Below are 15574 nucleotides of genomic sequence, written 5' to 3'. Positions count from 1 at the left end.
CTATAGTTGTTATCATACTACCCTTTATACAACTTTGCTCGAAAGGAAGAAAAATTGCTTCACAGCTACCAATGTATACCTTAATGCACTACTCCCATGTATTTACACTCCCTCACTATACAAATTCTCCCTTACTCATCTAGAATATGTCAACTACTAATCCCCACCCGTATCCAACATATATACTTTTATTATGCTTCACTGCTACTATTTATACTTAAAACACAATCATACATGCCTCCATCTCTGTCATTTTTAGTGTGATACTCCGTATGTTTAATGCCTGATGAAGCGGGATTGTGCCCGTGAAACGCGTTGCGATTTGTTCATGGAGTATGTGATTAAATTGTCTTTCATTCAAGCGACAATTTCGTGTCCTTTTTGGAGTGACCGGTCCACCACCGCCACCCGAATATTTTAACGTTTTAGCTTAATTTTATCCTTTTGGCAGCTCTGTACATCTTTGTGAAGAAACGCAGAAAAGCCGCCGCTTCTCATGGTGAGACGGCTGTTTCCGCGTCCAGCATGGCGTCACAACGCGGAAAAACCGCCGCATGCCGCATAGGCAGAGCGGCGGAATCCGCATTGGGAGCGGCGGAATCCGCATTGGAGGCGGCGGACTTGCCGCATGGCAGTGTCCCTGACAAGGGGGTGAGCGTGGAGAAGCCGCCGCTGGTGTAGTGAGCGGTGCGGCGGCTCCCACGCTCGGTTCGCTGGATACATTGCAAGACAGTACTGGTGTGGCTGGGACTGATAGTCCACCAAGATTCAGAATGACGCGCGTGCGCGCAGAGAGGCAGAACCTATATGGCAGCCAGAAGAAGGTCAGCTGATCAAGCTGGTCAGCTGACAATTCTGTGTCCTCCCATTGGTCCAGCACTTAGGGAGGTGCTGGAGAGTGTCTGTGTATATATACTGCTGGCTGTTCAGTTGCTGGTTGTCTGGCGTTGTGATCACTACGTGGTAGCACGCAGACCTGAGTCAGATCCGAAAGTGTGCCGGGACCAGCTGGAGCTGTAATCCTACACTTAGTTTGAGTCTGTTGATAGTTTAAAGTACTAGTTTGATTGTGATTATCTGTTATGACCTGTTTGCCTGTCTGACCATTCTTCTGAACTCTGATCTTGTACCTTGCTTTTCTGATACTCTGTTGCCGTCCCCCGGCTCGCCTTAGACTCTGCATCTGTCTCCTGATTTTGTACCTCGATATATCCGATACCCTGTTGCCGAACCCTGACTGTACCTTAGACTCCGCCTCTGCCTTTTGAATCTGTACCTTACCTGTCTGTGTGTTACGACTTGGCTTGTCCGACCTCGAGAACTGACCTTATTGTTAGAGGCGGTTCCCAGCCCGGGTGGTGACACTTCCTCCTGAGTGTCACTCTCGGGTGGTCCTTCCTACTCTCAGCCTGACTCCTCCTCTCGGGAGAGTTCTCGTCCACGGAAGGAAGTAGTACAGTACTCCTTACTGTACTGAGGCCTAATCCTCAAAGTATTACTGTCGCACCAAACACTTTCACTCTATTCAGGTGTCCAGAGGTTAGCTTATATATCTGATTATCGGTGATACTGCAGATCATCAATAATCTGGTATATATCTGTATTCCCAGTGATACTGCAGATCCCGGTAATCAGATCCTCTCTGTGTTACACCGATCGTTACAATCTTATTGGCAAAGTTTTCCACCCTGGAGGAAGGGTGTTACACCCTCTTTTCCTTCTTCAACGAGCGACATCTTAATCCTGAGTGGGGACAGGTCTAATCTCCCCACCTGCCTATACAGTGGTTGCCTATGCGGTAACCCATGTTTGTGAGTATATTACTTACTTGTCATTTTTTTCCTCCTGGTTCCAATACATACTACACTATATTGGGCTCTCGGTTTTCCTGTTTTTATCTGTGCTATACACTAGCATTTCAAGATATAAACCTGGATATAAGGGAATAAAAGAATACTCTAGATATGTCCATCCAAGGACTTATATAAGGAAAAATCCCCCTTTTTCAATATGTCCTGTTGATTACATATCAATACCAACTGTGATGAAAAATAATCATTTTTAATTTCTGTTTTAGTAAAAAACAGATTTAAAGTATCTTTATATCGTTAATTAATTTAATTACTAAAATATTAACTATATTATAAAATTAGCAAATTAAAATACAGTATATTATTTGTTTAGTCTCAACTTTTGGTTTGACTGGTAAGTGCAGTAAGTCTAATTTTTAATGCAGTGCAGTAAAGATAGTAATAAGGCTGGAGACTTTGCTTTTATGGTATTACAGACTTCCTAACTGCAACAGTAAAGCAAGAATCTCTACCACTCACAATACAATACATTATAAAGTGGAATGCCGAAAACTAAATATCTATGTTAATTTGTTTATTTTTCTAGCATTTTTATTTTTTGTGCTAAATGCATGAAAAAAATGATTCTATAAAAACTGTACATTCCCTTAAACAAGGTCGTACTGAACTTTTAATTACAATTCGATCAGTAATCTTTACTGAGAGGAAGCTTACAGAAAGTAGGCTCTATTTATAGACCAAATGAGATGCCCATACATCAACCTCTATGTGTGGACAGGAAGGACATACCTAAATAGCAAGAAACACTTCCAAGTACTCAGTCTCTTACCTTAATATTTATGATGACATCTGGCTTTAATTTAAAGTTTTTTATCAGTTCAATTTGTTCTGAAATCTTCATGTATTCCTCACAGAGCGATGGAAGTCCACAAATCACATATCCTAAATTTGAATAAATATTACTTAATTTTGGACAAGCTAAAGTGGTTCATCATGCATGCTGTGGATTTGTTCTGCCTTTATTTTGCCCTGGATAAGTGTGCAGTCCAATTACTATTATTGGAGAGTTGAAAACCAAAGAATTCCTCCTGTTTTCTCATCATAATTTTTTTAAATGAAAAAAAAAATCTAACTTTTTGTTTGTATGTATCAAAAATTGATAGGGCCAAAGAGCACTACGCATCCGGCACATATCTCTCCAACTCGTACTACGTAAGAACACTGGTGTGCTCAGAGACCTCTGGAGGGCGGACTTATTTCCTACTTATACTCAATAATATCACAACCCCTGGAAGTAGATAAAATTCAAGCAATGAAAGCTTGGGAGGAAGATCTGGGTCAGAATCTCACCATAGCACAATGGTCCAAATGTTGTCTTACACTAGCAAAAGGAATTAATTACTTTTCTCATATCGAAACTAATTATAAGATATTACATCGCACTTATATCACCCCCCAGAAGCTGCACACCATATCCCATGATAAACCCCCCATGTGCTTTAGAGGCTGCGGTCAGATAGGGGACCTTCCTCAAATATGGTGGTTTTGCCCTACAGTTAAAAAATATTGGGCCCAAATAGCCTCTGCTATAGGTACAGCTCTTGAGATAGATATATCTCCTGACCCTTTTCAACTCCTCCTAGGACATAAGCCCCAGAGGTGGAAATACCCACAACATAGACTTGCCCAACATGTTGCCAAGGCGGCCCGCTTACATATTGCACGTCAATGGCTTAAACCTACTCTGTCTTTTGATCAGGCAGATGCCATAATAATGAATATTCTTATCTCAGAAAGACTGTTAGCAATAGTTAATGATACAACTCTGTCTTTCACCCGAACTTGGCAACCCTGGCTCTCAGCCTCGATTTCCTTGGGCCTGAGGTCTTGCGCCCTCTCATTCTAGGGGCTATGCCCACCCGAAAGGTTGACCATAAACTCGATCACCCGAATAGCCTGCATATTTGGTTTATGTTTACTTTTGTGTTTATATGTTACACTGATTGACTGAAATAATGCCCTTTGCTAAGGGACTATATAAAAGCTGTAAGTTTCTATTGAATTCTTTCTCAATAAAATATTTTGAAACTAAAAATTGATAGGGCCCTTTTACACTTATCACATTGCATCCCATTGACTTTTCCTACTGCATCTTGTTGCAAAGGCCATTAAAGCCAAGGGAACATGTCACACTTCCTGCAATGTGATAGAAGTGCTCCAGTTGATGCAGAAGCTGCAACTTGTTACTGCACATCATGAGTAGCACCGCAAGCAGTTTAACAGTCAATGGTAACACCGAATATTTTAATTTTGGTGTGTTTGTGGTACGCAGATGCAAATATTCAGATGATATACTTCCTGGCCAGCATTATACACATGACTGAAAGGTGTGACTTTTTGAAGGAAGGTTGCCTTCAATTTCCCTGTAAAAGCAGACTGCCGTATATACAGTATACTAAAGTGTGTGTAAAGGTGTGGTGCAATGCAATAGCTTTTTTTCCGAGTGCAAATCTCACCGCACCAATGTAAAAGGACCCTAAGTAGGGGAATGCCTGTAATAAATTATTGTACTCTGTATTCTCGAAGAGATGAACCCACTTATGTGCTACCCAGAACCAAAATAAAAGTATTTGCATATTGGTTAATGTTCAGCTTATTAGGCAGAATTTTCAATAAGAATGTTATTTGGTTTATGATTTAAGCATAGTATAATTATATATATGGACACTGTTCAGATGAATATAGGAGAACCAGTTGTGATTGCTTTTTGATTCCTCGTTCGAGCAAGTCATCTATGTCTCAGTAAGCTCTATGCGCTAATTTCAATATGCTATTTATTTTTTCCTGCCAATAAAAAGAGTTATAAAAGTAAAAGTATTTGCATAGACAGAGCTTTTTAGTCAATGAGTATATGGGCATACTTTGAACTATCAAACAGTACAGGAAATAATACAGTTCTGTGAGCTTCCCATCAAATTCAAATAAAAAGCAGAAGGGGAAAATAATGGACATTTCTAGAATAACAGCAGTTCTTTACTTCCACAGGTGGTTTTGTTTAAAAGACAGAACAATTAGAATGAAATGGAGCTCAAAGTCAGAGGCCAGAAACTTCACTTATTTTATCAATGTTTTTCTTCTGAAAAATCTAGAGATGAAAAAAATATATCTAATAAATATGAAAGACATGACAAGTTATACTGACCACTGTTTAAAGCAAGCATGTCCCTAAAGGTGGCCATTAATGATACGATTCTTCAGATGATAATCCATTCTCCAATGCGTCTGTAATATCACTCGGAAACAATCATTCGGGCCCAATAACAGAAGTAATGCTGCTTTCCAATTCGATCAGATTAATGGAATCGATCCAAAAACAGATCAGTTCCATTAATCTGATGGAATAAGATAGCAGCTTTCCTTCTGTTAGTGTGCCTGACCGTTCGAAGGATTTATCAAATTATTATCTATTATTAGGTGGCAAATACTTTGCAGCCCTGACATGGGTCATATCAGATTATAATGAGGATTGCTTATTTACTGTATAGTTTAAATACCAGTAGTGCAATTCAGTACCACACACCTGCAGTTGGAACTCTTTGTAATGAATCTAAGACTACCTATAATTTACATTAGCATAACAAGTATGTAAACAGTTTGGAATTATATGGATTTCTGCAAAAATTGGTCATAAAGTGTGATCTGATCTTCATCTAAGTCACAACAATAAACAATCATAGTCTGCTTAAACTAATAACACACAAATAATTAAATGTTCCATGTGTTTATTGAACACACCATGTAAACATTCACAGTGCAGGTGGAAAAAGTATGTGAACCCCTAGGCTAATGACATCTCCAAGAGCTAATTGGAGTGAGGTGTCAGCCAGCTGGAGTCCAACCACTGAGATGAGATTGGAGGTGTTGGTTACAGCTGTCCTGTCCTATAAAAACACACACCAGTTTTGGGTTTGCTTTTCCCAAGAAACATTGCCTGATGTGAATGATACCTTCAACAAAAGAGCTTTCAGAAGACCTACATTTAAGAATTGTTGACTTGCATAAAGCTGGAAAGGGTTATAAAAGTATCTCCAAAAGCCTTGCAGTTCATCAGTCCACGGTAAGACCATTTGTCTATGAATGGAGAAAGTTCAACACTGCTCCAACTCTCCCTAGGAGTGACCGTTCTGTAAAGATGACTGCAAGAGCATAGCGCAGAATGCTCAATGAGGTGAAGAAGAATCCTGAGTGTCAGCTAAAGACTTACAAAAGTCTCTGGCATATGCTAACATCCATGTTAGCAAATCTACGATACGTAAAAAACGAAACAAGACTGGAGTTCATGGGAGGATACCACAGAGAAAGCCACTGCTGTCCAAAAAAGCATTGCTGCACATTTAACGTTTGCAAAAGAGCACCTGGATGTTCCAAAGCAGTACTGGCAAAATATTCTGTGGACAGATGAAAGTTGAGTTGTTTGGAAAAAACACACAACATCATGTGTGGAGAAAAAGAGGCACAGCACACCAACATCAAAACTTCATACCAACTGTGAAGTATGGTGGTAGGGGCATCATGGTTTGGGGCTGCTTTGCTATGTCGGGGCCTGGACGGATTGCTATTATTGAATGAAAAATTAATTCCAAAGTTTATCAAAACATTTTGCAGGAGAACTTAAGGCCATCTGTCCACCAGCTGAAGCTCAGCAGAAGAAGGGTGTTGCAACAGGACAACGACCGAAAGCATATAAGTAAATAAACAACAGAATGGCTTAACCAGAATAAAATATACCCTCTGGAGGGCCCAGTCAGAGTCCTGACCTCAACCCGATTGAGATGCAGTGGCATGACCTCAAGAAAGCGATTTACACCAGACATCCCAAGAATATTGCTGAACTAAAAGAGTTCTGTAAAGAGGAATGGTCAAGAATTAATCCTGACCGTTGTGCACGCCTGATCTGCAACTACAGTAAACGTTTGGTTGAAGTTATTGCTGCCAAAAAAGGTTCAACCAGTTATTAAAGGGTTCACATACTTTTTCCACCTGCACTGTGAATGTTTACATGGTGTGTTCAATAAAAAAGCTAAAGCAGACTGTGATTGTCTATTGTTGTGACTTAAGCTGGCCACTAACGGTCGAATTTCTAGCGAAAAATCGTTCGAGCGACCAGAAATTCTGATCGGATTGGTTGTAAATAGTCTCCATTGGTGGACACAATCGATTATGAACGAGTGAAAAAAATGTCGTCCGAATGAATTTTCGTCGAATGAAAATTTGGATTTTCTTGGTGGTCGTGATAGATAGGAAGCAATGATTGGTTAGTTGATGGTGTAGTGAACGATTTTTCGTCTGATCAGAATTTCTGATCGCTCGATCAATTTTTCGCTAGAAATTGGACCGTTAGTGGCCACCTTTAGATAAAGATCAGATCACATTTTATGACCAATTTGTGCAGAAATCCATATAATTCCAAAGGGTTCACATACTTTTTATTGCTACTGTATATATTATAAATAGTCTGCAATGCAGGTGCTAAATGTATCTACAAAAGCATTCTTGCTGTTTCATGGACCTTTTAGCAATACTCTATTCCCAACTCTACAATGCTCGAACAATAAGTTCTGATATGAGACAGGTGAAGGTTGTGCACATTTGCCTCCTAATAGCTCTTTAAGATTGACAGGATAGCCACACAACTGGCATTGCTTAAAAAGGAAATAAATATGGCAGCCTCCATATATTTCTTACTACAAGGAAATATATTCCTAAATGTGTTATACATATGCATAGTGTAAACATGAAGTTATCTGCATAAAAGTTGTTTTCCTCCCCCCCGAATCTGAGTGAAGAGCACATGGGATTTATTTACAAATGACAATGGCCTCAATTCACTAAGCTTATTGCCTGTCTTTAATAACGTTTCTAGAGTGATCACCATGGTGACGAGGCATGTCGTATTCAGGAAACATTTTACCTTAGGCAAACCTAAAGTTAACTCTTCTGTCTTTAAGTTAACTCTTCAATCCTTAAAATAACTCCAGAGTTAAAGACAGGCTGTTTATTAACTGCATGTGAAAATAACTACAGAGGAGGTAAATTACCTACAGAGGAGGTAAATGAACTACAGAGGAGGTAAATGAACTAAAGAGGAGGTAACTTAAGGAATGAAGAGATAAGATAACTCTCTTACTGTGTGGTGGTTCGTTTTCTCTTGCCTTATTATCTCCAGCATGATCTTAGTGAATTGAGGCCAATGTATATGGTAATGAGGAAAAAACCGTAGTCAACCCAAAATGTCACTCCGAGAATTCATGAAATGATTCCTGATCATCCCTGCAGAGCCCCAAGTGATGGCTACAGTGATTGCCAGTAAATAGCTGTCAAAGCTTCTTTTTTTAAACATCTTTTTTTTTTTGTCCAGGAAATAAATATATTAACTAGTGCACCACTAAGGGGTTTTCCCCTTATGGACCACAGCAATTTTCCCATTTCAGCACTACACCCATTCATTCGCCCCCAAAAAATTATCACTACTTGTCACACCTAAATGATCTCTACAATGTTTTTGGGGGTTTTTTTTGCCACGAATTTGGCTTTCTGTGGGTTGTACTTTTTGCTAAGAATAATTTGTATTTTACATACATTTTCATGGGAATAAAAAGAAAACAATGGAAAGTGTTTCTCTGTTTTCAGCCAATATAGTTTTAAAATAAAATGTACGACTGTAGATAAAACCAATTTTTTTTTTTTGCCCATTTGTCCTAGTTATTACAATGTTTAAATCATGTCCCTTGTGAAATGTATGGGTGGCAATATATTATTTGGAAATAAAGGTGTATTGTTTTTGGCTTTTCACTGTACTCTAAAATAATTACAATCCCTATTTGTAAAAAATAATAATATACCCTCATAAGCATCCATTTATAAAAAGCTAAGTCCTTAACATAACAATTTATTTATTTACATACATAAATAACTATTTATTTATGTATTCTCTTATAAATTATGTCACTTTGGCTTTTTTAAGTATTTTTATTTTAGTAACTATGGGGGATATGGAGGGAATGGGAGGGGGTTAATATGCTTTTTATTTGAGATTTTCTTTTTATTAAGCTAAAACAAAAGCAAAGTTTTGTTTTTTTAGACTTTCAATGAATTAACTGTACTGTGCATTACAGCAGAGTTCATTCATAAATTAAGTGCTTTGATAGGCTTTGGGAAGATATGTTCCCATTCACCAATCTGCAAACTGTTGGCTGGGAATGGGGGCAATCACATGCGCTGCCCATAGGAGGCAGAAGACTAGTATCTACGCCCTTGGACTTTAGATGAAGTCCTGCGGGGTGTAGATTACTCGGGAACAAGAAGTAGTTAATATTTATTATTTATTTATGAAAACAGCATTGCCCCCAGTGAGCCTAATTTACCACTCAGTCACCATGCAGGATCGGTGGTCAAGAAGGTGAAGCCAGTGAGCTGTGGGGCTCAGTCCCATGACCAATACTGACGTGCATAGTGTTTGACATTGGAACACTAGGAGTACTTTCCAAATAGAGAGAGAGGTGACAAATCTTCTCCTCTGGGATGAGCGTTGAAAGAGTCGGAGACAATAGCAGTGCAGCTTTTTTTTTTTTTTTTTTTTAGAGAAGAACTTTCAGGTATATGAAAATTACTCTTTTTCTGAAACCAGAAGTTTCTTTTCTGCTACAATGGATATTCAAAGTCTCCAAATTAGGATTATGGCATTACAGCTGGGGTAAGAAATAGAGCACTTTTAGAGTAGGTTAAAAATAGGCTAGTAAAGCTCTTTTGGGGCAAAACATGGTTTCTAAGCCCAGGCAAACAATTTCAGAATGAATGACATTTCACATTTTAATTATGTGATTTTAAAAATACATACCATAGTGGGAAACTTCTTCAGAATTTATCTTGTTCACAATCAGCTGAACTATAAGCTCTTCACTAACACATTGACCTTTGTGTAGAAGTTCTTGAATCTGCATTTTAATAAAAAAAATACAATATAACATGTTTTTTGGTAGAGAACTATGTTTCTCAGCACAAGTAATGTCTGCTATGTGGCCCTTAATGGAATATCTCAAAGAGAAACTTTAACCCAGGATTGAACTCATTCCATTCTGTATCTGGCACACCTCTTCCCATGAGTAATCTTTAACCTTTTCTCTAATATCAGGGGTGTGTGGCTGATATTGTGGTGAAACCCCTTCCACAGTGTGATGCCATGGCCCTGACAGTTTCCTGTTTGTGAACCTTGTTGCATTGTGGGAAATAGGAGCTGTCTCCAACTGCCAAGCAAGCAGTATCTCCTTCTGTGCATATGTCAACCTTCCAGCATATCACATTGCTAATCTATTGGCTGTGTTTATAGATAAGGGCAGCTGGTTCACAACATGAACAACAAACACTGCGAGTAGCAATAATTTCTTGAAATATCTTCTATTTTTTAACTTCTCACTTTGCAATGTCTGCATTTTTTTTTTTTTTTTACCCTACTACTATCTTTTGGTAAAGTTTGTCCGGTTCTGGCACAGTTGCATATAATAGAACATTGTTTTGAAGTAAATGTGCATGATTTGTTTTTTTTTTTTGTAAAAAAACATACATTTTGCACACTAAAAATGAAACTGCTTGCTCGACCAGTTCAGAGCATCTCATGGACTGATCACACCCACTCAACCTGAAGGTGGAGAGACTATGCCACTGGTGCAAGAAGAACAGTCTGGTGCTAAACACCGTTGAGCCAATAATTGACTTTCGGAAGTCTGCTCCCACCCCGTCCCCCATCTACATTGATGGCACTGAGGTGGCCAGAGTGCCCTGCCCTCGCCTTCTCGGTACCACCATCTCCAGCGATCTCAGTTGGAGGGTCAACATCACGTCAACCCAGCGGAAAGCCCAGCAGAGACTCTTCTTCCTCCGCCAACTGCGGGAGTTCGGCATGCCACAGGAGATTCTAACAAGTTTCTACCCTGCCACCATTGAATCGATCCTCTGCTCCGGCGTCTTGGTCTGGTATGTGGGAGCCACCGCCAGTGACCGGCACAAATTACAGAGGGTCATCAGGTCGGCGGAGAGGATCATTGGGAGACCTCTCCCCTCACTTGACCTCCTGTATAACACAAGAATGCGAGCCAGGGCACTGAAGATCGCAAGTGACCCCTCACACCCTTGCCACTGTTTCTTCACCCCACTTCCATTGGACCGGAGATTTCGGGCCATCCCCACCAAGACCACCAGACACAGGAACTCTTTCTTCCCTATGGCCGTTAGCCTCCTGAACTCCCTTAACATTCTCCCACCCTCTATCACCGCCCTACCACCGGCATAGTAGCGGACTGGAAAAATTAGTTATTCTTTTCTCTCACTGATCAGACTTTTTCCCACACTTTTGGTAGACTCTGGTGGAGTCTCTGAAAGATGTATATTTATTGATGTATATCTATTTGAGAATGATGGATCACTGTCATGATCTTTGTATTCTGTTGCTTTGTATTATGTTGCTTTTTCTTTCCTGCTTTTCTGTCTATGTACCGACCTGTATTCTGCCAAACCCAATTCCGGGCATGACCCAGTCATGCTTGGCGAAATAAAATGATTCTGATTTTGATTCTGAACCACTGTGTGTAGAGCGGCATGTCCGCCGCTTCCTCATCTCAGTCGGCGGCGGTCCCCGCCGTGCTGTCACAGCCAGGTCCTTCGGCCGCACACAGGGTAAGGGCTACGCGTGCGTGCTCCCAGCGGCAGGACCTTTAAGCTGCAAGAAGGGGAGTCAGCTGACTCCAGCTAGCTGCCTGATTGGCTGGGCGTCTGGGCGGCTCTGCAGAGCGTTGCCAGCATAAAAGGAGCTGGCTGTCAGTTGCTCCTTATCTGCTGTTGCGAATACTTCGTGTTAGCGCTCAGACCTTTGATAGCTATAATTATAATTGAATATCATTGTTGATTTATTGTGTATGACCCTCTGCTCGTATTTCTGACTCCGATTTCTGCCTCCTGATTCTGTACTTAGCTATCTGATCTGTTGCCGATTTCCTGCCTGTACCTTTGACTCTGATTTGTGCCTCCTGATTCTGTACCTTATCTGTCCGACCCGTTGCCGACCTCAGCTTCCTCTTTGACTACGATTAGCCCGACGATTTTGTACCGCTACTGACCGATCCTTACCGACTTTGCCTGTACGACCATTCTATTAGTGATAGCCCCTACAGCCAGGGGGCTATCACATTGGAGTACTCCTGTATACTGTGCATTAATCACCTGTGATCACACTCTTATTAAAGAACTGATTGTGTTAGTGAGTCTTCCGCTGATCTACTATCAGTAAGATACTGATTACTTTTGTCAAATTTATATCTGCATTAGTGGTGATACTGCAGATCACCACTTAATCAGATATTTGTGCTCTCACTGACACCTTGTTACACTGTGCCTTTAGTAACCTGAGCATAAAGCATAGAGTCTGATTGTGCCATCAGTTGAAGCCATGCCTCCCTGCTGACTTATATCCTATCATCATTACAGAGGGGTAGGGAGTGAATGAGTAGGCAGTCTGAGAAAACTGATTTGTATAAGGAATAAAAAATATGCCTTCATTTGGGCTTTAAAAGAATTAACCAACTAAAAAGTTGTTCTATATTAGCAAGTGCACACTTTTAGACTAAGTGATCTGTGTCTTCTTAACCCATTCGCGTTCCGTCGTTTTCACTTGAGAAATGTTCACCTCCCATTCATTAGCCTATAACTTTATCACTACTTATCACAATGAACTGATCTATATCTTGTTTTTTCCGCCACCAATTAGGCTTTCTTTGGGGGGTACATTTTGCTAAGAGCCACTTTACTGTAAATGCATTTTAACAGGAAGAATAAGAGAAAAACGGAAAAAATCATTATTTCTCAGTTTTCAGTCATTATAGTTTTAAAATAATACATGCCTCCATAATTAAAACTCACGTATTGTATTTGCCCATATGTCCCAGTTATTACACCGTTAAAATTATGTCCCAGAGAATACTTATACGCTACATTGGAAAAAATTTGGGTTAGGCGAGAACTATATCAATAGGATTAAAAATCTATACATAAACCAAACCGCATGTATAAACATAAATGGCTTTCATTCAAAGGATTTAAGACTGACAAATGGAGTCAGGCAGGGCTGTCCTCTCTCCCCTAGTTTATTTAATTTGGTACTGGAAACATTTATTCAGACTATACAGAAAGAGGAAAAGATTAGTGGTCTAAGAATGGGTAAAGAAGAATTAAAGATATGTGCCTACGCAGACGATGTAATTCTGACACTTAAAACCCCCGATATATCTATAGAAAACACTTTCAAAGTAGCAAAAACCTTCGGGGAGCACTCAAACTATAAAATAAATATAGAAAAAACCTTGGCGCTTAATTTAAACTGTAGCAGCAAGACTAAAAAGAAAATTAGGGAAAAATTTAAGCTACAATGGCACAATGACAGCATTAAGTACTTGGGGATACATATATGTAGTGAAACTCGGAATCTCTTTGATAGAAACTTGGGTAAAGAATTGGAAATCTGCACTAATTCCCTAAAACAATGGGACCTACATAGCTTTAACACCTTATAGATATAATAAAAATGAATTTACTACCTAGGATACTGTTTAAACTACAAAGTATCCCAGTAGAAATTCCCAAAAACTGGTTTCTGGCGATACACAGGCTTTTCTCAAAGTACATCTGGAGAAATAAAGCTGTAAGAATATCATATAAAAAAATTACAATGGATAAAAAAAAGGGGGGACTAGCAGCGCCGGACCTGCATAAATACCATCAAGCTATATTATTGGGTAGATTGTTGGAGTGGAGGCAAGGGAGAGAGGATAAAATATGGATTATGATGGAATATGAGAGTGTGAATATGAAAGATGTATTGTCATGGGATAAAATAAAAATCAGGCAAGCAGCAAAAACAACAGACCACCCATTTATTGCTCCTTCGCTGAAAGCAATTCTGGACTATATTAAAATTTGTATTGCAGATCCCCCACCTCTAATGTTAATCGAGAACAATTCAGAATTTGCACCAGCAAGAGAATTAGGATGGCTTAAAAAGAATAAATTAGAGGAAGATACGAGAATAATTAACTTAGTTCAGGGAATAAGGCCTGCCACTGAGTTTGAAAGGTTACAAATACAAAGTTTCCTTGAAAGACAAAAATTAAAGGGGGGAGGGATAAGAGAACAACTGGATAAATTAGAAACTTTGTTATAGATAAAACAGTCCCACAGAAGATGCTGTCTCGGCTATATGACCATCTGGGAGTAAAGGAGGTTGAACGAAATACTAGCTGGTTCCGTGAAAAATGGGAAACGGGGTGGGAAGAAAAATTAGACGATTTAGAGTGGGAGAAGATTACTTCATATATTTGGCTACCTAAGAATACTAGAATCCAGTTACTACAATTTAAAATAGTGTCTCAATGGTATTTAACGCCTGAGAAACTCTTCCAAAAGAAAATAAAAGAAAATAATGTTGGAAGTGTGATGCAGGGACGGGGAATTTATCTCATATGCTATGGCACTGCCCAATAATACGACCTTTTTGGTCAGAAATACAGACATTTATAAGAAAATATGTCCTCCCAGATGGTGATATGAATGAGAGAGTAGCAATTTTTGGACTGAGCCAAAAGGGGGAAAACAAGATCGTGGAAATTTTACTTCATATCCTCTCACTGGCAGCCAAAACTATTATAATAAAAAACTGGAAATCTACTGACAAACCCTCAAAAAAAGAATGGATGAATCTATCATCTTATTTGCTACAGATAGAAGCGGGGGAGGAGGGAGAATTGGAAGGCGAGCCACAGATGGCCAGAAAGTTGTGGGACGAGGCAAGGGGGAGAGGGGAGGAGAGAGGATGAGAAAAGGGGAAGGAGGGAGGAAGAAAGAAGATCAGAGAATAGTAAGGAGGGAAGGAATGGAGAGGTGTAGAGTCCAGGAGCGGTTGCTGGGTGGATGTACAGAGGTGATAATGGCCCGGAAATAGTCAGAGTTGATAGATTGGATATAGGTCGGAATGGGTGGAGAAAGGAGGGGAGAAAATGAGCAGAGAGGAAGAGAACGGATGTATTTTCTGAAAGGGGTGTGCGAGTGCCCAGAAGGCTGATTGGAACTAGGCATACATAATTTTAATACTTAAAATGTGAGGGATGGATATGGTGGGAGGGGTAGTTAGGCCACTGGCCTCGTTGGGTCCCTCACTCCTTTCTGCTCCCTCATTGTGGTTTGACTTTTTGTGTTTAAATTATAAATAAACATAAATTTATATACAGATGTACACATTTATGAAGCAATAAATTGTCAAACGATGATGCAATATAAATCCCAACATAAGAGGGCTCCGGTGAAGCGCAGCTAATCTAGTTGGGTATAGTACAATTTTTTGTACGCTGAGTTTGAAAAAAAAAAAGAAAGAAAAAAAAAAAAAATTATGTCCCTATCACAATGTATGGCGACAATATTTTATTTGGAAATAAAGGTGCATTTTTTCCGTTTTGCATCCATCACTATTTACAAGTTTAAAATAAAAAAAAATGTAGAAATATATCATCTTTACATTGATATTTAAAAAGTTTAGACCCTTAGGTAAATATTTACATGTTTTTATTTTTTTTTATTGTAATGTTTTTTTTTTTTATATTAAACATTTTATTTGGGTAGTTTTGGGAGGGTGGGATGTAAACAATAGGTTTATAATGTAAATGTGT

At 39.4% G+C, this 15574-nt stretch overlaps 1 protein-coding gene across 3 annotated transcripts in view; it reads right to left on the bottom strand.

Moving 5' to 3' along the window:
- Positions 1-15574, bottom strand: part of AK9 (adenylate kinase 9) — a 178397-nt gene that overhangs the window by 119381 nt on the left and 43442 nt on the right. For all 3 annotated transcript variants that reach the window (XM_068231284.1, XM_068231285.1, XM_068231286.1), the window contains exons 5-6: positions 9709-9805; positions 2641-2753 (exon numbers count right to left, since the gene is read on the bottom strand). In XM_068231284.1, coding sequence (XP_068087385.1) covers positions 2641-2753; positions 9709-9805 — 210 coding nt within the window. The remainder of the gene's footprint in view (positions 1-2640; positions 2754-9708; positions 9806-15574) is intronic.

Source organism: Hyperolius riggenbachi, chromosome 4, assembly GCF_040937935.1.
Source record: "Hyperolius riggenbachi isolate aHypRig1 chromosome 4, aHypRig1.pri, whole genome shotgun sequence".
Lineage (NCBI taxonomy): Eukaryota > Metazoa > Chordata > Amphibia > Anura > Hyperoliidae > Hyperolius > Hyperolius riggenbachi.
The sequence above is the reverse complement of the archived record's forward strand: the minus strand, read 5'-3'. Positions and strand labels throughout refer to the sequence as shown.